The sequence below is a fragment of the Oreochromis niloticus genome, linkage group LG13, assembly GCF_001858045.2.
Source record: "Oreochromis niloticus isolate F11D_XX linkage group LG13, O_niloticus_UMD_NMBU, whole genome shotgun sequence".
Lineage (NCBI taxonomy): Eukaryota > Metazoa > Chordata > Actinopteri > Cichliformes > Cichlidae > Oreochromis > Oreochromis niloticus.
In genome coordinates, this window is record NC_031978.2 from 14296543 (window position 1) to 14321745 (window position 25203).

The 25203-nt window shown below is 43.4% G+C and overlaps 1 protein-coding gene across 8 annotated transcripts in view; it reads right to left on the reverse strand.

Annotated features, from left to right (window-relative positions):
- Nucleotides 1-6714: 6714 nt before the first annotated feature.
- Nucleotides 6715-25203, reverse strand: part of LOC100698009 (transcription factor COE3) — a 67836-nt gene continuing 49347 nt past the window's right edge. For 4 of the 8 annotated variants that reach the window (XM_019366739.2, XM_013271650.3, XM_005474236.4 and 1 more), the window contains exons 11-16: nucleotides 16872-16960; nucleotides 11771-11836; nucleotides 11372-11543; nucleotides 10813-10998; nucleotides 10223-10390; nucleotides 6715-8980 (exon numbers count right to left, since the gene is read on the reverse strand). In XM_019366739.2, coding sequence (XP_019222284.1) covers nucleotides 8949-8980; nucleotides 10223-10390; nucleotides 10813-10998; nucleotides 11372-11543; nucleotides 11771-11836; nucleotides 16872-16960 — 713 coding nt within the window. In that variant the 3' untranslated portion in view covers nucleotides 6715-8948. The remainder of the gene's footprint in view (nucleotides 8981-10222; nucleotides 10391-10812; nucleotides 10999-11371; nucleotides 11544-11770; nucleotides 11837-16871; nucleotides 16961-25203) is intronic. The other 4 variants (XM_019366740.2, XM_013271652.3, XM_003438279.5 and 1 more) reach the window with 1 other exon arrangement.

The following is a 25203-nucleotide window of genomic DNA, read 5'->3' on the forward strand; positions in this document are numbered from 1 at the left end:
CCTTTGCAGAACCAATTCAAGTGGCCCTCTCACTGAATACATTTGAACTTTGCTGCATTTTTGAATTTCTTATCCGATCAGCTCCGTGTGGCTGTCTTGCCGTGCTGCTGGACTCACTTACTCTGCCATTGGAGCACCATCGCAGCGTAAATGTTGAGGCAGCAGACAGGCAGATGAAGAATGAGACTCAGTCTGTGGTTTCACAGAGGGCTAATGATGCCTGTGGTGACTACAGGCTACAGTCAGCCCCCTAACGAAGGGAGCTGTGACACAGCCACAAGGGGTCCCATTTAAGCCAGGCGCACTCTGAAGTGCACTGTAAGCACCCTCCTTTTTTTGCTTGTGGCTAAGTAAATTCTATGGAATGCTATGAATTTAGCAACCAGAGATACTGATGTCTGTAGAGTGCTGTGGTTGATGTTAAAAAACAAGTCCAGCATCAAAGCTTCTGACATGCTGCCAGTAATTGGCCGTGTAATTTGCGGAGGTACCTAAGGAGTCTCCTAAAAATAATTCGCACCTTTTATTTTGTCCATTTTCACACTCTTGAGATATTTTAGCATTTATCAGTAACAGTGTTGTTATTATTACGTCTGTATTGTTTTGTTGTTGTGCTTTCACCTTGCATACCGCTTCCATATCACGCTGGCTCAGAGATAAAAAGGAATTAGATTAAAAGACGCTGAGACGATCTCATCATCCGCACTGTTAATCTCTGTGAAACCTTTAATTTTGGCCTAATATCTGCCTCCATTTCATAGAGAAAGACTATATAAGTGCATGTGTGCGTGAGCATGTGGCCTTGCATGTTGGTGTGCGCACATGTGTATGTCCATATGTGTGTGGGTGAAGTGGATGATATTGAGTCTGACTTCATAAATCACCCAGACACTGATAAACTCCCCATGCACCCACACACCGCTAATGGGCAACCCTTAAGGAGTGTGAGTGTCTCGTGCGGCGTTTGATTCAACATTTATTAACCCCCTCACACACACTCTCTCCCTCACATACGACACACACTCATTTGAGTCCCAGAAAGAGCGAGGATATGGTTGGTGGCATCCGTAGCGGTAGCGCGGGGTTTTGACCTGGCCGGGCTGTATTAATCATGGCCAATAGTGGTAAGGTACATTTTGGCTTATAGCACCACAACAACAACAGCCTCTGCATTTCCTAACATTAGTTTCCCTCTCATAACTTATATCCTGTCTCCAACTCCCTACTTCCCATCTCATATCCTGGCACCCCTCCTCATTATAGAACAATTTTCTGCCCCCACATCAAATACAAACACACTCTGTGCTTCCATCTCCTTCTCTTCATACATGTCGGCTCATAATTCTAATGTTATCGCAACCTGCGCCCCTTGGTATGAGGCGCAAGCTTAGCGGGGACTAGTTAATTCCACAGCCGCTTCGGTGATCGGTAAACAGCTGCTTTTATCCTTCCAGAGAAGTTTGTATGTTTAAAATGAAGAAAAGTAAGACTTTTTGGAACTTGTAACTCAGCTGCAAGCCGTGCTCCGTTCCTGGGAACACAGAAGGAGTATCCGGCATGCAGATAGGCAATGTCCAACAGTGAGTCAGAGAGATAGACGCAGGGATAGATAGCTGGATAGACAGACATTAGACTGGGGCTTGGCTGCACTATCAGGTTTCCTCCCCCTCTGTCTGTCTGCCGGGACAGCCTGGCCTCAGAGGCCCTGACACCGAGGCACCACACAGCCAGCCACGACAGCTGCCACAGCAGCATCTAATACCAACACACTCCATGCTATGCCACGACTACAAAGAGAAATATCGTTTCAAACATGGCATACTTTGATGCTCTTGTAATGATCTTTGTGTTTTGAGAGAGAAAGCGAGGGGACAGAGGATTCGTATGGTGCGCCGTCTATTTTTTTTTTTTCTCGTTTCTTTAGAACAAAGAGACTCCTCTCAACACGAGCAAGTTTAAAACAGTGGTGATGAGATGGAGCCGGATTAAATGAGAACGTAAAAGAAACCCTGAGCGGTATCAGCATGCGAGTGCACGCGCGTTTGTAACCTTGTATCAGCATGTCATCGTAACCTCGTGAACTCGAGCGTCGGTCTGGGGGTCTCTAATTAGGAACGGCTGATGAACGGCCATACATTACGTGAGAGCGGGGGCCTGTGAGCGTGTATCCCTCTATGTATCAATCTGTGACTGTGCCGGGTGGCTGTCAGAGTGGTAAGGAGAGTGTCTCAGCCTGGAGAAAGTGCAGGTCTAGCCTTGGTCATGTTGACGGAGGGGGCGGCACTTCAGAGGCTCCAGGACCCCATGGCACCAGTCTCCCCAGTCCCCCAGACAGACTGGGAGCATCTGGGCTCTGTCAGCGCCTCTGGCCCCTGCAGACTCCGATCTATATGACGAGGGAGAGGAGTGCATTGGATCAGCGAGAGGGAAAATATGAGCCAGATTCCTCGACTTGTGAAAAAAAACTGCATTGCCAGTTTGCATGTAACACGTGGACGCATGTGTGGCTGCGTTAAGGCCTTATAACAGGTCACAGTGATTAAATTTGTATGATGTAAGATGGGGGGTATTGATTAGCGACTAATGCTGAAAAATTCCTTTTTAAAAATTGTCCAATTAAGTATTAATTAAAAGTATGCCACGAAAAAATATGCGAAGCCTGTTCTGAGTAAAAACATCAAGATAAGACTGATAGATATCATTCCAGACTTTCCTATGAAAGCGAGCAATGATTTGATCAAGTAGATATAACTCTAAGCTGTGCCACATGAAAACTGATATACACACACTTGCCAAGACTAATTAATCCATACACTAAATTAGGAATATAAATTGCGGTCCCAATTTAACAAGGTCAGCTTTAACTTCTCCCTTTACACTTTTATTTAACTGTGTAGTTGCGGGAAAAAAGAATCCCTATCAATGTGCTTCGCTTATTATGATTGACGATTGATGATTAAGTCCTCCAGCTGACACACACCACCAAAGCCGGTGAGTTGGAATTGGATGTGACACATACACAGTTCTGCGTGTTAGGTAATTCGTTGACGAGGGGCCAAATTCATTTATGGAACAGCGGTATTGGCAGGCATGGACACTCTCTGCAAAAACAACGATAATCACAGAGGTTTGGCGCGGCGTGACAAGGACTCTTCAGGGAAAGGCCCTTACACGCTGCTTTGTTGGCCGTTCCTCCCTAAGATGGAGGGAAACATCCGCCACTGTTCTTAAGATGAGAGGCGCTCAGAGCAGGAGGAAAGAGGTTTATGTAAGGTGCGGAAGGGCTTCATTAGCATTTGTCGAGTCTGTTACAATATCTGAAATGTCCAAATTTTTGTAAATATAAATTTAACTGCTTGCTGCTTTTTTTCGGAGGGAAGAAGTGAGTGATATTCTTTCCTTTTTTCCTTTTTTTTGGTTCAATTGATGAAATAAAGGCTCTGATAAATCCTCTGTAATGAAACATGAGGGGGACCCTGTCTCAAGTCATTTAATCTCTTTTCACATTCTCCATTTTTTCTGCTAATGAGCCTTATTGACAATCAAACAGAAGCTGTCATCCCCCAGGATGCAACACTCCCAGCCCCTGCGTGTTTGTCATAGTGTCCTGGCAATCAGAGCTGCCTGCAAGACCAGGCTGGCAGTTAGTGGTTCTCACAGCAGCGCTGCCTGAAAATGGCACACTTCCTGTAGAGTTGCAGCTGCCACCTCTGCTACTTCCATTACTTTCTATAGCATGCAGATGTTGTATCAACATTCCCTGCCAAGGGGACTGCAATAACTGTGAGATTCATGCCATGTTTCAGAGGCACGTCAATTTCTCAAGTGGGACAATTAAAGAGGGAAATACAGTACCAGGTTTTTCACAGCCGCTGAAATCGGAAAAGGGCTTTTTTCACGTTTTTTTCCAAAGGGTGGCTGTTTCATAAGGGTTCAGAAATCCACCCGATTTTTACTGCCCTTTTCCTGAGTCGAGCTGTTCTGTGAGCCTTTGTGCGGCAGACCTGTTGTGACCCACAGCGGATATGGAAATGGGGCTAAGGTTTTATGGGCCAAACGGATTGGACACAGTCAAGCTCAGGGGGCATGAATATTGGATGTTATTTCTGCTCCCTTTTTATGTAATCCATTGCCAATACATTATTAATAGATGATATCATATCCAGAACTACTGGACAAAGCACTACAGAGGAGTACTATGAAAGGAGCTCTATGTGGTGGAGACTGTGGCAGAAAAATACTGTTCAAGTGATATTATTTTATCACTGCAGCCTAGCACTCCCTGACCAGGCAATCTTTATAGTGTAATTTTTGGGCTAGGTGAAGTTCATGGAAGGAAAGTACGGTGAATGCTCTATTTCTACCGTGGGTAAATCCTGCATTTGTGGGTTTGAAATGTACTGAAACATTGATGAAGTATCAAATGACACCCAAATACAAGTTTAATGGATTTTGAAGCACTGGGATACTTTGCTCATCCTTCTTGACTGCAGTGAGTGAAGTGGAAATCTTTGTGAGGATCTAGAGTTTTCCTTCCAAAGCTGACTCCCAGTGTACAGTAGCAGGGGAGCAGTGTCTTATCTGATGTACAGATTTACAGACGGGAGACGGCGCTAATGTGGGTCAGATTCCCAGTTTTGATTCAAATTTCGAATCGTTCATAAAAGGTCACACCCCCTATTTTGATTTATTGTCATCTCCGAGTTGTGATCTGTAGTAGCGCGGCTTTTATGAGTCGAAGAAGCAGCTTCCCACTCATGTGTGAACTTCACGGGAGTTGCAGAGACTTTTTTCCACTCCACAAAACACATCACTCAGCGGCTTCACAAATCCTGTCTGTCCAAGAGCAAATCCTTAAAAAAGTACTTCTCAGCACTGCCCATCAAGCAGAGAAGATAAAACAAACAAGAAAAAAATCCAGCATCCAGCTTTTCGTTTTACGACCCGTCCGGGTACTGTACCCATGTTCGCATTACCACATCAATGTGGGATAATGCATTAAGAGTGAACGTATAAGCCTCAATAAGAGTTACATAGAGAGCGGATACGTAAGGTAATATTCCCTTTTTAAGGTCAGTTTGAATTGTTTTTTCTCATGGGAAACGGCAGATTGATAAAGAGCAAACAAAACCTCTTTTCTGAAAGCTTGTCCTCCACGGCCTCAGTGAAGGTTTCATTCCTTTATATCATCCAGCCCAATTCCCAGCATGCACGGCCATTGTGGCTCTTTCAACTGGAGCTCTCCATTGACTGGCTTATTGTCCGGTCGCTCTTTTGTGTGCGCTATCACCAGAGCACAATCTTTCACCTGAACAGCACAGGAGCGCAGCCTGGATATAGTCACGTTAAAAAGAAAAGGAAGGAGAGAGAGAGGGGAAAAAAACAAAACAAACTGAGTCACTCGTGTAGTTGCCAGGCTGCGCAATTAACCCCACGCCAGTGAAGAAATGTTTAGTACGTATACTGCGTATCAACTTGTAAAAATCTCAAGTGATGCTTGTTAATAACGCGGTTATTAGTCATGCTTGAGCGGCCCGCGTCACAAAGAGATGTTCAATATTACTGCTCAGGCTTATATTATCGAAAGGAGGTGGTTTTTTTGAAATATAACAATGCACAAGCAGATGTTTGAAGAGTGGCCCTCGGCAACACGAGGCTAGTTAAGATCGATATTGCTTTCAATATTTCTTTCCTTTGACAGATAACCAGTACTGAGGAAAGTCTTGATAAGAGTGGCAACATATGGATGCGGTGAGCCTCGCTCTCTTTTGATTGCGTGACCCCTTCACCTTTGCTTGTGTTTGAGAGCGAGGCAGCCACATGGTATGGTGGGGGTCTGTCAGGCTTTGGGTATGGGGCATTATTGACCCAGGATTTATAAATATTTAATGCACACATTAAGATCATGGTGGAGGGTAGCCATTAGAGTTCTCCAATAAAAGAGGCTCTCACGATGATTGAATGTTGTGGCAGAGCCAGTGGCTGATTGTTGGGTACAGGGAAACCTGCTGAGACAATATACTGTACCTCGAGCTCGCCTGCCAGGCTTCAGAGCACTCAAAACTCAGCTTGTCTTTTTTTTTTCCCTTTGATTGCACTTTTACCCTCAGAATTTTTCTTTCTTTGGCTGTTTTTGCTTGGTTCGGTTTCTAAATAAATGTGCAGTTTGTCCTAACAGTTTTTTTTTTATATAATAAGACACGGCAGTGCGCAGGAGATGGATCCAAACCTGTGTATCTGTGTGGCTGTTGTTATCAGACGCGCTGGATTATCGAGGGAATGATTTGAAGAACAAGGCGGCTGAAAATTAAATAGCTCTTTTTAGCGTATCTGTCCTTTGCGCTATCAGCAGCTCCTGGACTATCTCCGGTGCTGCCAGATCTGCGCATGCTGTTTGACATAATAAGCTGCGATATGCTGATTGGCGCTCAGGTTGACGCCGCTTAATTGTGCATTTATGGCAGAGGTGGCCTCGGACAATGTTGCCTTGATGAGAAATTGACATTTTGCGACCTGCTCCCCTCGACCACTCAGGATGCCAGATAAGATGCTCAGTTGTTTTTAAGGAGAACCACTATTCTTCCCTCAAACACTTCTATCCTTCTGTTTGACCCACTTGATGAGTATAGATTTCACCACGGCCCCCTTTCAACGCTCTAACTATAAGAGGTTCAAAACGATACCAGCCCTTATAGACAAAGGATAACCTTGCTCTTTCAATGTATTGATTCTTTATTAACTAGGTGGCTTAATGCAATGAAATGAGGGATTTGAATGAGCCCCATTTGGGGTGTTTTGAATAAAAAGCTTGCACTGTTTATGAATGGCTACAATGAACCTTTGAAGCACCACAGATGCAGGATATGCTGATACAAAGACCAGTAGGAATATGTCACAATGTCAGAGTGCTTTGCTGAAAGAATATGAGTAAAGAGCAGTTTTCATCTTTTATGGATGTTACACTTTTTCCACAGGTGTCAAACAATTATCTCTATAGCAATGTCTAAACACTACATCTTACAGACGAATCACAGGTTTGTCCTCAGAAGTTTCTACTGTCTTTTTCTTGTTCCTGATTGTCAGTTTGTCTGCCAGCCAAACTGTACTTCAAACTGAAGAAGTCCACAGTTGAGTAGCTATTGTGTTTTTACTGAAAATTTTAATAAAACATCGCTTATTCATTTCTGTTTCCATTCCAAATGTTGAACAGTTTTAAATTTGTCTTCCCTGTAAACACAAGTAAGCTATGTGGCAGAGTCATAAGTGGTGAGTAAAAATGACTTCTATACATTCTACAAAACAGAAAAAAATACAACCACAGATGGAGTGTTTTTTTTTTATCTCCAAGGTTGTCCCTCATGCACATTAGTCTCTATTGGATCTTAACAACTATCATATGGGTCACAAACAATTTATTTGACAATACAACCAACAAAGTTTTCTCCAAAATGGTCTGTATAGATAATTTAAAATCAATACAAAAATAAACAATGAAGTTTGACTTCCCCTTTAAAAAATGGACAGAGAGTCTTGACGGAGTAACACAAATTTTGAGGATACACATGAAATATATGCACATTGCATTTCATCAAATACAAAAAGAAAAACAAATGAAGGCAACAGTTCTTGGCTGAATTATCTGTGCTGCATCACTATATTAAGGGCATGACGATTAATACATACATAATGAAAAGCAATATACAAAATTTCAGAGATAAATACATTATTTATAGTTGATATGTTACAAAATTTCCCTCAGTGAGCGCAAGTGTGTATTTGAACAGAAATATGACAATGAACTACTATACTCCTACATTGTCAATGGATTGTAATTTTCTTTTTTTTTTCTTTTTTTTCCATTTTTGTTGATCTAAAAGAACATGAAAAAGACAGATGTATAAATATTTAGCACAAGTTTGGCAATATCACAATAGTCTACAATTTTTTTTTTACCACATATAAAACACATAAGGGAGTTGGAGCTAGGAGGGGGGAGACTGCTCCTCATCAACAAGAAACAGACTTCACAGTAGCCTAGGAATGCATTAATATACAGTGCTAGCAAAAAAGTTGAAAAACATGGCAAAACACACTTGCTTAAAAGGAAGCTCTAGACATGGAAGTACATCATATTCATCAACAGAGCAGTGTTTTGTACACATCAGTGTGCTTGTTGAATCAAAGAGGATTTTTTTTTTTACTTTTGAAGATGATTTCTAGCTACAATAAATTACAAAATTTAAGTTAAAATGCAGGAATGAAACATGATACAACGTTACCCACCCAGCCCTGCCCCTTTTTACTCGTATTTGTTGTACTTTTATGATCGATTTTCTACATTATATATCTCATATATTTTCCAGTTGAAATTCAAACTGTCTTGGCCCCTGTGTATTTTTCTCACACATAAAAATACAAAAAAGTCACATTATAAAGACACACAAGTGTTGTGAATCTATTAAAAGAGAGTTGAAACAGAAAACAATTTCTGAGGCAAACAAGTTCATTGGCAAATGTACTGTACATCAGTGTTTTTACTTTACAACCAGATGGTGAGTCCACAGAGTCCCTTCCAGTATTGAGCGTGTGGTTGATTGGACAAATCCGAGACCGAAGCGCAACCCGACAGGTATACAAAATAAACACTTCATCATCCTGTGTCCTCTTCAAGGGTGATAAAACGGGAGGAGGGTGGGGGAATAAACAAAAAGCAAAAAAAATCCCACAGAAAAAAAATATTGTTCATCATGAAATCCTTTTTTTTTCTGTAGGCTGTGAAAGTCAATGAAAATCAAAAAAAGTCTTTCTTTTGTTTCTTTTTTTTTCTTCGTCTTTAAAAACAGAACAAGCGGTGGACTATACATTGCACCAGCCTTTTGCAGTGTGCTGAGGGGGTGCCCTGTGAAGTGGTAGTGTGTAGACTGGTGCTTGAGATGACGAAAGTGCATTTACATTGGAGGGACAACTAGGCCGGACATGGCTGGGGACAAAAAGAGAGAGAAAGGTAACGGAGATTAGTTTATTAGGCTAAAGCAGGTATGGATATAAGTATGAAATACTATTAAAGTGTTGTAATTTAGTGCATGCATGGCATGTGTGTGCGTGTGTGTGTGTGGCCATCTGACAGTGCACAAGTGCGTGAATGTAAGCCTTAATGTGCCTGTTTGCGTATGAGCCTGTGAGTGTTTGCCGTGTCCGCCAGCCTGCTGCTGCGTGTCCTCCTAACGGGGAGAGTTTGAAAACCTCCCTCCTGCTCTGACATTTCAGCCCCCAGCACGCCAGTCCTGCTATGTGTGATATTTCTCCTGGCATTGGGGTAATAGCAAACACTGGCCCAGACTCCCAGGAGACACAGCCGTGGTGACGGCAGAGCAACAACACGGTCACTTCCCACAATGCCACAATGCTACAGTACCAGACACCCAGACTCTCCTCTCCGCGAATTCAGTCCTATCACTTCCTTTCCTCCCATCATCTCTTCTTTATCCTTGACTCTCCAACACCGAGCGGCACATTAGTCCTACGTTTCCACATTCCCCAAGTTATGCCTCTGCGTCATTATCCAAGAGAGATTAGGCAAGATCAAAGGTAGCTTCCGTTATTTTATCGAGACCATCTGCTTAGGATATCATTAGCAACTGTACCTCACCCTGAGAGTTTATATATTCAGTATTTTCACACGTTTTAACAATTAGGCGACTAGTGAAGTGCTGGGATGATATATTATTATATTGCTCTGAGTATATTTGTAGAGTCATGGTTGAAATGCTTTTAAGTTTGCCAGCGCAGATGATGGCAAGGCATTGCTCATTAATTTCTGCACAACATGTATTAATAAGTATGAACGTGTAGCAAGATGAACTTTAATTTCCCACTTCATTAAGCCCAATGTTATTAATCTTGGGGCACACACTACGGCTAAGCTTGTTTTCAAAGCAATCATGTTGGTCATGACACATGCACAAAACCTAATAAACATAATTACTAAAACAATTCTGGGAAGGTCTTTTCCTGCGACATCAGAGGGGATCATTTGTATAAAAGGGCAACAAGGATGTATGTTTGTGTGAATGTTGGCGAAGACGCGGGATGACGCTTGCGCTCCTACGCTTGTGCGTGTGTGCAAAGGCATGCTCTGTGTGAGTGTGTGCGTCTGAATGTAAACTGAAAGGTGTAAATTGGCCTGTCAAAATGCATATATTTGTAATGATTAATCCCTCACCAAACCGGACAGAGGCCTGAGCAGCGGTATCTGACCAGTAGTCCGTAGGGAAGGGATGAGGGGGTGAGGGGGGCTCACCTTGCAGTCCGTTGCCGTTGGCGCTGGTGCAGGAGGGGGGTGGGGAGGCCTGGGGTCGGACCACAGGGGCGAAGGCGCTCTTTTGTTTAACTGTGGAGACGATAGGGAAGGAAAGGAAAGGAGGGAGGGTAAGAGTGAGAACGTGCTGTGAGTAGTGCTCAAGAGGGAGAGGGCAGTTAAGGTAAGGCTGGGATAGTATTACTGCCAGGGGGGATACACGATCAGTACTCACAGGCCCCTACCATCAACATCTTGCCCAGTTGAACAAACACAGGTGGCAAACGGTGAAAGACAAAATGAATATTTCTTTGATTCTAAGCTGCGCGCGTGTTCTCCAAAGTGCTAAAACTAAACAAGCCCCCGTGAATAACCGGTAATATATTATCACCATCGGTAATTTTATAAACCCCCGTCAGAAATGATTCATAGAAGTGAAAACGAATGTGGGAGCTGGAATTAAATCAGCAGCAGCTTAGTGCTACTACAGCGTGCGATAGTGGCAAGCTACTCACTTCCATATGGGGAGTTGGCAGAGGATCCGTTGAGGAACCCAGGGGAGCTTGGCACTCCCAGGTTCATACCGGCATTGCCGTAGCCATTCATGCTGTTGCTGACGGTGTTGTAGCTCGACTGCTGTGGGGTGCTGCTGGAGATGTAGCCCCTGGGGGACACGCTGCTGGTGTTCCGGCTGTAACCCACTGAACAACACAAGAAAAAAAGGAGAGGGATATTTTTTAATGTATGTGGAGTGTTTGCTAATTACAGTAAAAAAACAATGGAGTTTTGCTGTTGCAGTGAGATTTTTATATTAACACATGCTGCAGATGCCAGTTTAATAAGAAGAGAAGTTGACATGTTAATTGGACCCTTTTAAGAAAAAATTGTGAACCCACCATTCAGACATAATTCCTGTTCAATTTTCTTACTTTAATAAGAAAAAAGGAGGGAAATGTAACTATTTCTCATTTTCCTGCAAGCCCCCTGGAATCCCCTCAAGGGCCCGCCCCCAGGTCCCCGCACCCCACTTTGGAAACCCACCTGAATTGCAGAGCCATATCCAAAATCTCATACCTTGGTCATTTCCTTGTGACTCAGACACATTGACTGCTAGTTGGCTGCTGAAGGAGTTGACTCCCATCATGCCGTGGGAGGCTGTGTTAGCGAGAGAGGGGATCTGGTTGTGGTTGCGGGGAACGCTGTACAGGGCCTCTGCGATGTCAGCTGCCCTCTTCAGAATGATCTCCTGAGAAGCACAGGGGAAGGTTTTGTTATTTATGTTGTTGTTTTTTGTTTTTTCTTTATAGCTGTGCTTTTGCTTTGATGCATGGTTCATGACTATATGCTTAACTCACAATGCACGTAGCCTACATTGTTCCAGATATAGTGGTAAAAATACCCTTTGGTGATACTAAATTGTTTCTTACTTAGCAGAGGTACAAGCATGCTTAAATCAGCTGTGTGGACACGGACCTGATTGTTGTGAGGCATTCCATACAGGGCTTCAACGAGATCAGCCGCCCTCTTCAGTAACACCTCCTGATGAGGAAAGCAGTGGGAGGAAATGTTAAAACCTAAAGAGATTACATTGGAGAGCCCAGTGGTACGTACAGTAACAGAAAATATCAAAAGCAGCATTGCGCAGCAGGGTCGCGGGGAGCTTTAGAAATGTTTACATATTCAAACACTAAATAAAAGCCACCTTGATTTAAGAGGCACTAGAGCTGCATTTATATGGCACTACCATTTTACTCCTTCCAACCATGCAGAGCAGTGAATAATGTTCCCTATCTTAATTAAACTGGCATAGTCCTTTAAAAACAACACCTCACCCCTGATTCTGGGCTTCACGTTTGCTCCTGAGTTCACCGCTGAGTCCCCTCTCTTCAGAACAATAAAGTGAATTAGCTCTGGGTTAATCTAGTTCTGTTGTAATGACATTAAGGAATTTTTCAATTAACCTCTTTGACTGGCTGTTGCAAAGGACTTCACAAATGACTTCCCATCCAGCAAGAGCTGGGTGCTTGTGCCTTGGGGACACGGATGCTCAGGATGTGGTCTTATCCATGTCTGCATGCTTGCCCCCGCTTGACAATGCGGATTAGCTGTGTTGCTTTGGCTCTTAACACTGAAAATGAGTTGGCCCCGGATCCCGTTCCCCCCCACTCTCTTTCGGGCTTTCAGCAAGGTGGGGTTTGGCCCGTTTGTGTATCTTTATCTGCTCTTTGAATTCAGCACTTACAATTAAATCCCTCTCAAGCAACCAGGCTGCTCTCTTTGTTTTCTATAATACAGAAGGCAATATGCTCAATGAAAAATCCTCTCCTCCTTTTAGAGTGCATATAATCTGACAAAGGCAAGTTGCAGACACGGCTCTCGCGTGTGTTTTAAAACGCTCGCTTGTTGTCACCTGCTGTAGAGCAGAGATTTGTCGCCTGTGCTGTTAGAACCCTGGTTAAAAGCAATGCAAATCTGTCACCAGAAACATCTCAGATGGCGCTTGTTTTCTTCCCACATTCGCTGTGTTTTCTTTTGCGGGCCCCGGTAATTTGTCTGAAGTGTTCCATCACTTGGCAATAGCAGTGTGGGATTAAGACGGCAGCTGCCATAAATGAATGTAAACACAGCCTTCGCGCCTTCAAACAGCGGCCTCCAAGACTTGGCCTGCATTTCCAAGGCACAGCGTATGTAGTGTGTATGGAGCGTGTGTATGGGCCCTTTCATCCAGAGGAGCATATCTACCACAGTCCTTGATTTATCAAGATGAATCACTGTAGAAGCCACTTCCAGCGTATGCCATGCTCTCTTATAGAAACATATCGCTTAATCCACCCCAAGTTACCGGATGGGTGGCTCTTAGAATGGGCATTTACCTCTGAAATTGGTGTGTATGCTCAACGTTGCATGCATCTAGTTTGCATACAAATAAAGAATTATGGTTGTCGTGAGGCAGGTAGACTAAATGAGAGGACCAGCTGTCTTGATGTGTTCTCATCAGGCAGAACAGATTTCTCTCTCTCTTGCTGAGTGAGATAAAGTGGTTTTCTTTCTTTTTGTCTGCAGTTAATAATTACCAATAATCTATTCTATCATATTTCAAGATCTCCTACATGGCTCTCAATTTTAAACAACAATTAAAGCAATTAAGACTGTCGCGTTTGCAAGCCATGTTTCATTCTCTGTAAAACGTCCTCTCCCTCCTTGTCCATATGGTACTTTGCAGCAGTGACATAAGGAGAGCTTGGAAAAAGGAGGGAGGAAAACGATATTGCCTCTCATCCTTAATCTGTCGTTTACCGCGTGGTGTCTTAACTAACCAAGTTGACTCGCAGGGCTATGCTTAAGTGGCAACCTAGTCATATCCGAGGATGATGAGAAGTGCTGCACCCAATCAAGGAAGAAGTTTGTTTTCTTCTGACGAGACGCTTTCATGCGTATCAGCTCACGCTGTGAATACGATTAACACGGAATAGTGTTCTGAGGGCATTTCCATGTAAATCTCAATACTGCTCCAGCATAAGTGTAATTGGCTTTCTTGTCATGGAGACATATCAGAACACACCATGTTAAATTGAAACAATTAAAGGCTTCAAATGATTTCTGTTGTTCTGTGACAAATGCGTGACAGATTCCTTCTATTGTTTGCCATGCTTTGCATAAAGGTCTCGTGTTCCGCAACTGTCTAAATGGGACTGCTCAGATAACAGATCACCTAAGATTTAGGAGCCGTTTTATGTTATTGCTGAGAAAAAAGGCGACCGGGGGGGTGGGGGTGGGGGCGGGGGGGGAGCCATATCAAATGATGTGTTATAAAAAATATCTAACAATAAGGAGATGTGGTCTAAAATGGCCCGAATGTGATTCTTCAAGCAGTAGATTAACATGGATGTTGTATTTATATTATCACAGTTAATAAAAAAGGGCCTAGGTTATGTAGCTTGGAGTGCTAATGCCATTATAAAACTGTAAGGCAATTACTCTGTTAGCTCTAGCCTGAGGTAATGAATGCATTTAGAAGCATAGGGCCATTAGATGAAGGTACTTCAAAGAGCACAGGAAGAGAGATTCATTTAAATACATGGGTAATTGCTTGACATGAACACATTTGTAATATTTTCTCCTTGTGGATTACACAAAGAATTGGAAAAGAATGGGCTTATGCTCATTTTGGGAGGAAAGAAAAGAATCCAAAGCAATCAGCTTAATAATAAAACAATATTGAGTTTCCACTTTTAATTTCATAATGAATCTAATTTGTTACAGAAGAGAGAAATTGAGTGTGATATAATGTGATATCCAGTCTATTTGTCCATTACTGCCAGAGGGCACAAAATGGTATTATAAATTGTCTTTTTTATATTATGAATAGAAAATTGTTTTATAACAAGATCTTAAAAGGGAGGGTGAATTCCAAAGTCTCTCTTCACTTAACGCGATGCCCGCAAACCAATCTCCTTTCTCATCACTTGACTGCTCACACTTATTACTTTCATATTCACCCTGGACTTTGCATTGAATTTTTATATCTCCACTCCTCCCACAGGGTCAGACTGTCATCTACGATGTTGTCTTAGAATTACGAGGTAAACTTCAATCAGAGGCAGCTTCCCCCCTTTTTTCTCTGTGTAGCAACAATATTAGCGTGCATCCCTTGCTATCCATGAGCACTCCCATATTGGCTTTCTGTCTCCTTACAATTACCACGTGTCTTACTGGTCCCAGGGAGAAGGCTGGTGGAAATCAATAGTGGAGTAATATTATCAACTGGAGGGTGAAGTCATGGGAGGGGGGAGTAGAGGTGGTGAGTGGGCTTGGTGTCGATTTGCCTTTCTGCTAATGCACACCGCGCGTCCTCCAGCTTTATCTTCTTTTTATAGAGTCTCCCTACCTCACCTGCACCCTGTAATGGCTGTTCTCTATATGCCGTTTCTGTTCTCATTCCAAATGTACATGCCAGCCTCGGCCCGCCGCGGGCTGTTTTATTGGGAATGTGCTTTTGACCCCGAGAGCTGACCCTCAGATGGCAAGCTTAACAATGACGAATCACTTGGTGGGATCATTTACATGCCCCCTGAACCCCATATTTGGGTCCATTAGAGAGCAAATCAAATATTTATGTTGTTTATTGGAAGTGCAGGGTTTCATCTCACTCTGTGATTGTTTCATGCAAAGGCTGGGAGACCATGCTATATTAAGTATGCGCACACCCAGGAAACTAATCTTGGGTTCAGTGTCAAAATCTGTCTCAGAGCCAACAACACTTTGTATTCAAGGAAAAAAAGAAGAGAAAGAAAAGAAAGGAAAAAAGGGAGGAGGGTTTCTCTGTAATAAAGCTGTGTTTAACACTGTTGCTCTCTTTGTTCACAAGATGTGGATTTCACAAAGACACTGGGTGACTTTATAAAATAAAAACAGTGCGGCTAGACTGACCGGTGATGCCTGCGGAGATAGAACGAGTCATGTGGATATGAAAGGGTAAGTGTACTTTACCTTTTGGTCTACGTTTACAGTTGAAATTAGAGTAACATTTCATGTCTAGGTGTTGTTTCCTGTCTCCACAGGGACTGGGTCTAATTGAAACACTTCATATACTGAACCAGGGACTAGCTGTGATGTTCCATTTCTCCACATTGCCTTGGTCAAATGTCTATAGCTACCACACAGTCTGTTCTTTATTAAATTGTCCGTTGGACATTAATGATATTGCGGTGTAGCATGCTGGGATTTAATAGATAAGGTCTTTAAAGGTTTTACAGTATTATTAAAACTCTGAGGTGGCCTCCACTTTACTGCATGCCGAGGGGTTTTGAAAGTACTAATCAGTCATATTATTACACTTGACACATCTGGAACGTCAGTCATCAAAATGGTTACTGGCAGGGTAGCAATTAGTGAAAACACACAGATAGATTTTATCAATCGGAAATGGAAAGAGCGCAAGAATCAAAGGGGAGAAAAAGAATAAAAGAATCAAAGAGGTTCTGCAGGGGAGGGGATTTTTTTTTTTCTCACTGTTTGCACCCAAGTTTTTCGTCTTTCAATATGCCAGCGTCTTTATGTGCCACACCGGTGTGTATAAAACTGATGTGGCTTTCAACTCCTTCACCAAGGTTCAAAAGAAAACAATAAGAAAGCCAAAGCATAATAACATGCAGTCTTTGTCTATTAGCCGCAGTAAGACTAGGGGGTTTACGGCACAGGGTTCTGTAAACAAAAGATTAAACCAAATCGAGCTGCAGAAAATGAAAGGAAAACATGAGTGGGGTAATGAGGGTGCAGACGTCGTTTCTGACCAGATTACCATCTCCACAGACTACTGGAGAGGAAAACGCCTGATTGAGCTATTTTACCACACAGAGAGTTTACGCCTCTCTCCACACACAAAACCAATACCATTACCACGCTGGTTAGTGGGTAAGCCACATATGTGAAGAAAATCTGTTAGAGTTTTGGGTCATACTGCTCTGCTTGGTTGTAATGTTGTTTTGTTTATTTGTCAAAGAATTATAACCCAGACCGCTCTGTGTCATTATGGTTCTTTTGGTTTTCAGTGCAGCAGAGACACTGTACTGACCTTTGGTAACCTCTCAGGGTCGCCGGGGTGTCTGGGGATGACCTTCTGCAGCCTCTGGAACCCATAGTCGATGGTTGGCTCATTCAGGGCTGAAAGAAAGACGAGAGAAGGTGAAAATTAGAGCATTGTGGGGGCTAAACTAATTGAGAAATGAGTTAGAGTTTACAGTAAAATAGTCATTTCCAAATCCAAACCTCAAGGGTCAGACAGTGTTTTATACGACACAAGTTCCTCTGACACTTGTGCCACTAAGTGCTATTCCATTAAAAGCCTTGATGACCTACATCAGTCTGAGGATTCTTCAGAGGGGCCCTCCCCCTTTTTATCTGCTTGAGAATATTGACTAAAGCAAACTACATAGCGGCGGTCTTTTAATCTAACAGAGCCTTAATAATCTGTGAAAGGCTGTCCACACATTGATCTAGTGTAAGTTGCCGTCATTTCACCCTTCTGCACCAACTGTACTGCAACACTGGCCGTGTGAAATACGGCAGCAGATCCCATGGAGCCATTAATCTCTCCCACCCCTCAAATAGTAATCTGGGGCATGAAGCATATTGGGCGATGAATCAGAGGCACAAAGTAAATGAATCATAACCCAGACTTTGGTGAGAGCAGGGCGTTTTATGTCTGACAGTCCTAATGGGTAATTGAAGGTTTCCTTACAGCTCCGCCTGATTCTAAACAATCATGTGTACACTCATAGGCAGGACAAGGCGAGGGAGGGAGGGCATAGGAGAGAAGGAGGGGAGGAGTGGAAGAAAGGAGGAGAGCAGTGTAAAGGGGGAAGGAACGACTTAATAGAGAACATCACTTCTCAATGTAGATATCATTTTCAGGAGAGTAACTCCACCGAGCAAGGCGCTTCATAAATCAATGGCTTTCTATGGAGACTAATAAGAGCTGCCTGCCTCTATTCATTGTTCAGCCTGTAATTTGGCCCATCACTCATTACTCAGCATGTAATTTCAGCATTAACACCGCACAGCTCGCTGAACCTGCTGAACACCAGAGAATGTGAAAGCAAGCAACCCCCCCCCACAAACACACACAAACACACACACGCACATAGAGGCAGGCAGGGCCACGGGAGCACAAGCCAGGGAGTCAGGGCAGGAAAAGGAACATTTATGTTTCTCATTCTTTCTTTTGTACATCAGATACACATGCACAACCCCGAAACACACCCATAAGGCATACCGCACCTACTCACGCATACTTATGTTACTCACACACATACTTATAATCGAACACACCACTTGTGCTAAAACTCAAATACGGTAATTGCTAGCTCAACCGTGCTCAAGTGGAGCAGTTATGTGTTCAAGCATGGACAATGCAGGGTGATAATCGATAGCAAGGATCTGGCTTACAAATACAGTGGTATTCAGCCTCATGGGCTGGACACACCTGAATAAACCCCATGCCACAACAACATACACTGCTGGAAATCTGATTTGACATGTCATCATGCGTCCCGAAACGACAAAGGTCTGCCTTGGAATGTGGGGGAAAGCCATCTTCTCCTTAATAAAGGATTGATCTGCCGTATTGATCGTACATGACAAGGCTATAGCAAGGAATTTGCCCCCTTTCTTTTGTTATTTCCACCCCCCTTCCCCTTCTTATCTATGCACTCTGGCAGTCCCATACATGTGTGCATGTGTACACACACGAGTGTGTAGATGTGAGTGCATATGGCCGGCAGAGAGAGAGTGTATGTGCACGGCAGCCCTGCCAGACCCTGCTGCTCAGTGTGATGTAAATTGTGTATGTGTAAAAAGCACTCCATAATCAGGCCATCCATCATCAGAGGCTGTCAGTGGGCTCTCTCAGGGTGATACATCACGCTCTCCTGTCCTCTGCCTCAGTTGGGGCCTACACAACCCGCCAGGCATGCTGGGAACACAGCCGGAGAGACGTACAGTACAGGACAAGACCTAGGTTGGGAGAGGTGTTCTGTTTGATGTGCTCTCCAATGATAATGATGCCCTCCTGTAAATGCATGTTTTGGAGGGTAGGGTCTCCTTAATCCTTGAAATGTGGTTTATGCTGGATTTTGTCGACAGCTTTTACAATTTATTACACACCTAAATATGGAGGAATCGCCTCGAAACGCCTCGAACTAAACCGATATTAGATGTAAAGTTTTCTCCGTCATGGTTTAACACCTGCAGTTGTCGTCCAAGCGTCAGGCATGATCGCTACATGTCGACATGTCGCCATCTCATCTATCATGGAGATGATCTTTGTAACAACCCCGGCATAATGAAATTGGTGACACGGACCGCCATCTGCTATTGATTTCATGCAAATACTTTTGACAGCTGATGGAGACTTGCATTAGCGCTAAACGGTGCTGTCAGTTGATGAGTTGACAGTTTTGTAGTCATAGCATGTACACTAGTGCAGACAGACACAGACAATGTCAATAATCCTGTAAGAGCTGCTGATGATATATACTGAGCACTTATATTCAATCTAGACAATAAATGTGTTATGAGTGCAGTCGTTGCATTGCGCCTCACATTTTTTCTTTCAGGCAAAGATTTTCTTTCATGTGCTGAGCTTTTACAAGAATCATTGGGACTACTCGCCTTACTTTTCCTCACACCACACACATTGACAGCAGCCCCACCTCTTCACCTCATGTCTTTTTTAATCCTTGACACATCATTATGCTCCAACTTCACACTCTGTCGTAAACTTTACTCTCTTCTAAAGAGCAGCTCTGTGATGCCCCGGCATGACTCAATGCATGCCAGAATTTGTTTGCTCCTTCCAGTACTATATGGAGAAAGAGGTGGGGTGAGGGTGTGGACGAAGCATGCCCCCCTCCCCCTAACCTCCTCCTTACCCCTCCTTGTAAGGCTTCTCAATCGCTGCAAGGAAACATGAAACCCTCCACACACATCCCATAAATCCTGAATTGGGTGGGGAGTCTAGCCGAGGGGAGGGGGGACTGGAGGAGGTATGATAGGGGTGGGGGTGGGGGGGGGGGTCGCTGGCACGTTCCAGTCACGCCCGCTTCCCGGCCCGCGGCCAATCAATACCACTTTCCTGTTTTAGAGGCGGGTAATTATGAGGTGGAGAGATTGTGTGACCTCTCACCCCTGCTGCATTACTCGCCTGATATTAAGATAAATTGCCTGATTTTGGGTAAACATATGCTGCAATTCAAACTGTCAGCACTGGTTTGCTCAGGGATAATTTGTATTGATCTCCTGGCTTCTTCCCCATTTTGCTTACTGACCTCATGGATAATTAGAGAAAAAGAGACACGGGGAGGTAAGGCAGGGCTTGCATTTGAATACTTTGCAGGAGAGATGAAGAGCACATGCGGGGGGGATGTTGGGAGGTGGCAGAGGGAACATTAGAGACTAATAGAATTTTCATTTTCTCTCATTTTCGGCTCAGATTTAGACAGGTTACGTGTTTTGTTCAATTATATCTCTTTTTTCCTCTTTCCCTGCCTGTCTTATATACACAGCGATGGCCCGGGGTTTAATTTCTGTCGTGATACAAATTTTACAAATATAATGAGACAACAAAGTGACGGCGAATACGTTTCAAGTTAAACAGCTGATAACAAAAGGATTTATTGCCATATGTGAGCAAAATTAGCATGGTAAGTGACGAAAGAACAGACGTGATAAAGAGTGTGCTTCCCCTTCACGAAGGTTTGGAAGAACATTTTTATGAATATTTCAGTAATTTTCTCTCTCCAGAGAGTGAATGATCATGTTTCAGAATATGAAGAAATGGAATGCATGACTCGGTGTGCAGCTGTGACCATATCATTTCCAATTTTGAATATCACGCATGCGCACGGGCATGCATGGCAGGCCTTCAGTGAGATTCCTCTGCCTGGAATGTGCAATTCCCAATCTTATTTTGATCTGATGCCTTAATCTGCCACCCTTTCATGCCACTAACACATTTTCTCTGAGAGCTCCTTTAGCCGCCTCAGTCGAGCCACTTTACTTAAAATGTAGAGTGGATGGCGTGTACATGGCATCTGAGTGTGGTCCGCTGCTCCTTCTCCATGTTCTCTAGAAATAGGACATGAGTAACCGCTCTACAAGAACACTGTAACATGGCCGTCTCTGGCAGCCAGAAGTGCTTACATGGCGATACAGCACAGTGTGCCCACAGTCCATATGAAAGCGGATTGAACACTTGTATTGGCTTACAGTATCGAGGTAAAAACATAGGGAAATGTTTGAGCAAAGCAGTAAATTTAAAGGAAATTGTTCCTTGTTAAGTCTATGAGCCTGAATGGAAGCTTGCACAGAGTACTAGCATTCCTGCCAGCCATTACAGCTTATTACGATAACTCTATCTTTCCAGGAGATAAAAACCTAGCCTTGTTGCCATTTGCCAGCTATTACTTTCGCTAATTATACTTAACTGCTTCGAGCTTATCTCCACTCCTCCTACACCATTGAGCAGTTATTTTTTTCTTTCCCCTTAACACAAATTAGAGGTGGAGTGGGAGTTGGAAAGGGGGAGACAGATAAACAGCACAGGCAGAAGTTCATTCAAGTGTTATTGCATTTGTGACTTGTCAAACAGTCTAACTGAAGCCTTCTAGGCACCTGCAGTCTGTTAGATGGATGCAGTTCACAACAGCATCAACACACATAATGACCTCTTCTCGCCAATATTCAACAGCTGCGGACGTAGGAAGAGCGTATATCTTCACAGCGTTGCATTAAGGAATTAAAACTGACAAAGAAGACGTGATATTCAGAAGTCATGCTGCTGCTCCTCGGTATAAATGTGTTCCAGTGTTGAGAGCAGAAAACACGCATGCAGACCATCTTAAAAAAAAAAAAAATCAACCAACACCAAACCAAGGCAAATTGAAATTTTCACAGCAAACCCACGCAAAGCAAACCTCATCTGTGTTAACACTGACCATATCATCTCCATCCACTGCAGCCAGTTATCACTCAGTGATTCCATCTCCAGCAGTCTCAAGATGAACAGGAAATTAAAATTTCAAAGATCTGCAGTTAAGATAAATCAATGGAGACAGATCAATGTTCATTGAAATTTCATGAACTTTGAGCCAATACAGATGAAAAAAACCCAGACAGTTACAGTCTCCAGCAGATATTGCTCCTGCAACAGATAAAATGTAATTAACACGCTTAAAAGGGAGCAATGTTACAGATTGCCCATCCATAATTCCAGACTCCCTTCATATCGGTGGTATTATTAGAAAGGGCCGAAGACACCTGTTCAATCCTCTTAGATGACATCTAAAGTACTCGTGCCACTTCTCTGAGGACGTCAGCGGACTTTCACACATTACCGGCCAACAGAAATCAAATGGGTTCCCTTCACAGCTGATTGCAAGCGCAAATTAATATTGTAAAATGAAGATCAATACATGGACGGGGCACAGATCGATGACGGCTAAATTACGGCCGCATTTTCCCCCTCATTCAAGATGAGTTGTGTTTTCCTCTCAAAGTCAATACCGTGCTGCCTCCCTCATTCATTTCTCAATAAACTTGCCGATGAATTTCAATCAAAATGCGGCAGAGGAGGGGGCGGGAGGCTGGAGTTCTTTTAAAGCCCGTTGGGTGCAGATCATACTGAAAATGGGGCAAGAAGAGGAGGTAGAGAAAAAAAGAGGAGGAGGAGGAGGAGGAGGAGGGAAAGATCCTCGTCTATCAAGAGCCCCCCTCCCTGCCTCCTGTGTCTATCTTTCCCGTGGCAGAGGACTGATGCTGTGACTTCGTGAGGACAATCCATTTTAAGAGCTATTACAAAACAGACCTCTAACGATACTGTGGGACAAAAAGTGGGTCCAATTAAAATTAAATCAATGAATACCATCCTTACTGGGAGGAAAAAAAGCACGCACCTATGCTTTCATTTTTCTCTTGAAAGATAACCACAATGCATTTCACAGAGAGATGTAATGGGGGAAAATACATGCTCAACTGCAAGTGCTTATTTCAATCAATTTCCTGGAGCTGGATTTCACAGGTCACTTGCTGATAACACGCTGTGGAATAATGCCACAGTGTGCTTCTCAAAGCCTACCTGACAAGCTGCCTGACAGTGGGGGAGTGCGAGCACGTGTCACGTCAGCCCTCTAATTGGACACAAGGACCTTCCTCCGTGGAACCTTGTCGTGCTCCACACAAGCTCACAAGGCCTTCAAACCAGGCCCATCTAACTTGGCAACGAGTGTCTGCTCCACTCCTGTGGAGCTGGTGCTAAATACCAGAGTTGTAATGAGACAGGTAGGTATGGGGATATGGCTAGTGGATAACATGCTTTGACACATGCTAAAACTGTTGTGCCAACTGGTTACAACCCACGTGACTGTGGCAGTGACATTTATAAATGCCTATGTCATCTTTTCTCATTGTAGCAGTTGATACTGCAGGGGGATTTTCTTTTTCCTCCTTTAAATCAGCCTTTTTTAGAAATATCACAAATGTTGTGCGGAATGACTTTAAAGGGTGCGGACGTATGAAGTAGTTTGGCGTGTGTGTTTCAAAGAGCTCCTCAAAAGCGGATCTGTTTACATACCTCCTTGAATGCCTTTGATTATAGCATATCTTTGCTGTAGGCCACACCCCGCCACTGACCAGCAACCAACCGAGTACCAAACCCAACCCATCAGGACAGGAAATGAAAAGGAAGCGCTTCATCTGATCAGCTTCTAAGTCTGGAACTTCAAAGTGACGGCAGGGCGGAGAGGAGACGCAAGGATAGGGCCAATTCACGAGCTGGACAGCACAGGACCCTATCTGATGTGCTTTGATAAAGACGTCTGCATTTGTTTGTTTAATTTTTCCTTTTTTTCCCTTTTTTTTTAAGGGAGAGTAAAGTCCACCGCTGTAACACTGTGTTCCTCTTTCTAAGAGCGGAGCATTAAGTGGGTTTAATTTTGGATTTGAGAAGTGGACTTCACTATTTATATCTCTGATTTGTGCATAGAGGTTGTCAGCTCAGTGTGGGTGCATGCATGTTGGAGACTGGCATTAAATAGTTTGACTTTCATAAAGCAGGAAGCTTTAGTGGAAGTGTATTTACAAAGAACCCTTACTTCTGCACTATCAACATCTCCCTTTTCCATCCCTTACAAGGTTGACATTTCTTGAGCTCCACCAGTATTGAGTGAAGCACACATGACCCCTTTGTCCTTATGTTGATGAATGACTGCCTCATACCCATTTTGTCAGATTTTGGTGCAGTGGAGTCGATAGCGTCACCTTGACGAGGAAAGTTTGCGATCCATCAGCCCTCAAGGCTGTCTGGCCACAACTAAGGCCTGGCAAGAACAGAACACTGTATGGGGCATCCGCTTCATCCAAAAATCCTTCACCCAGTGTGTGCTGCAGTCTTGTGAGGTCGAACGAATGGCTCTTATTACTGCCGCTTTACAGTGAAGGGAGAAAAAAGAAAAAGAAAAAACACTTGACTTGTACTAATAGCTGCGAAGCCATGCTGGTCACCAAAGGTCTGAAGACGAAGCACCCTGTCAGTGCCCAGCTTGGGAAATTAGCAAATAATGTTCCCTTCCCCCTGACAAATGTGTGACAGCTCGCCTTCGCCAATCATTCTCTCCTAACGTTATGATGCATGTCCTGGATCCCCACTGGAGGATACAGGCGAAGTTTACTGACCCTCAATTTACCCATGACAAATGGGGTCCCGGTAAATGTGCGTTTTCTGGGGCGCGGAAGGGGTTCATTTTAAGCAATCCTGGTTATGTGGATGTCACTGATTAGGATAAATAGTGGCTGAGTGTGTTAGGACTGCTTGCAGAACCATATTACCAAGAGCCCGCATCGTTGCCCCTGGAGGGGAGCACTCGTGGAAACTTGGCCAAGATAGAAAACCAAAAGCTCTGATGCAATTAGGAGCTTAAATTGGATGAATTGTACACTCAAGTTTTTATTTATGATTTACTCTTTCATACACTTATGTAAGTACGCAATAAAAAGGTGAAAATGCTGCAAATGAGGCCAGAAAATTGAGACCTTTTAGTTTCGAAATATTTAATCTGACCAGCACGTACAGGTTTTAGAGCTTAATAAAGTGAAAAGTATAATAAAGTATTGACTCAGATAGAGCCAGGACTTTCTCCTTTTGATTTTCTACAACCTTGCTGACAGCTGGTTCTACCAGTTCTGTCCTGACCAATAGATAACCAATACATGGATTAGACAGAGGACAAGTCAGCAAGCTCCAAGGGACAACAAGCTTTTTAGAAGGTAAAAGGTATAGACTGTAAAACATCAAAATAGGCAACAAGTCATTCCTTTAAAAATGTGCCACTTAAAGAACGGATATAAGCTAT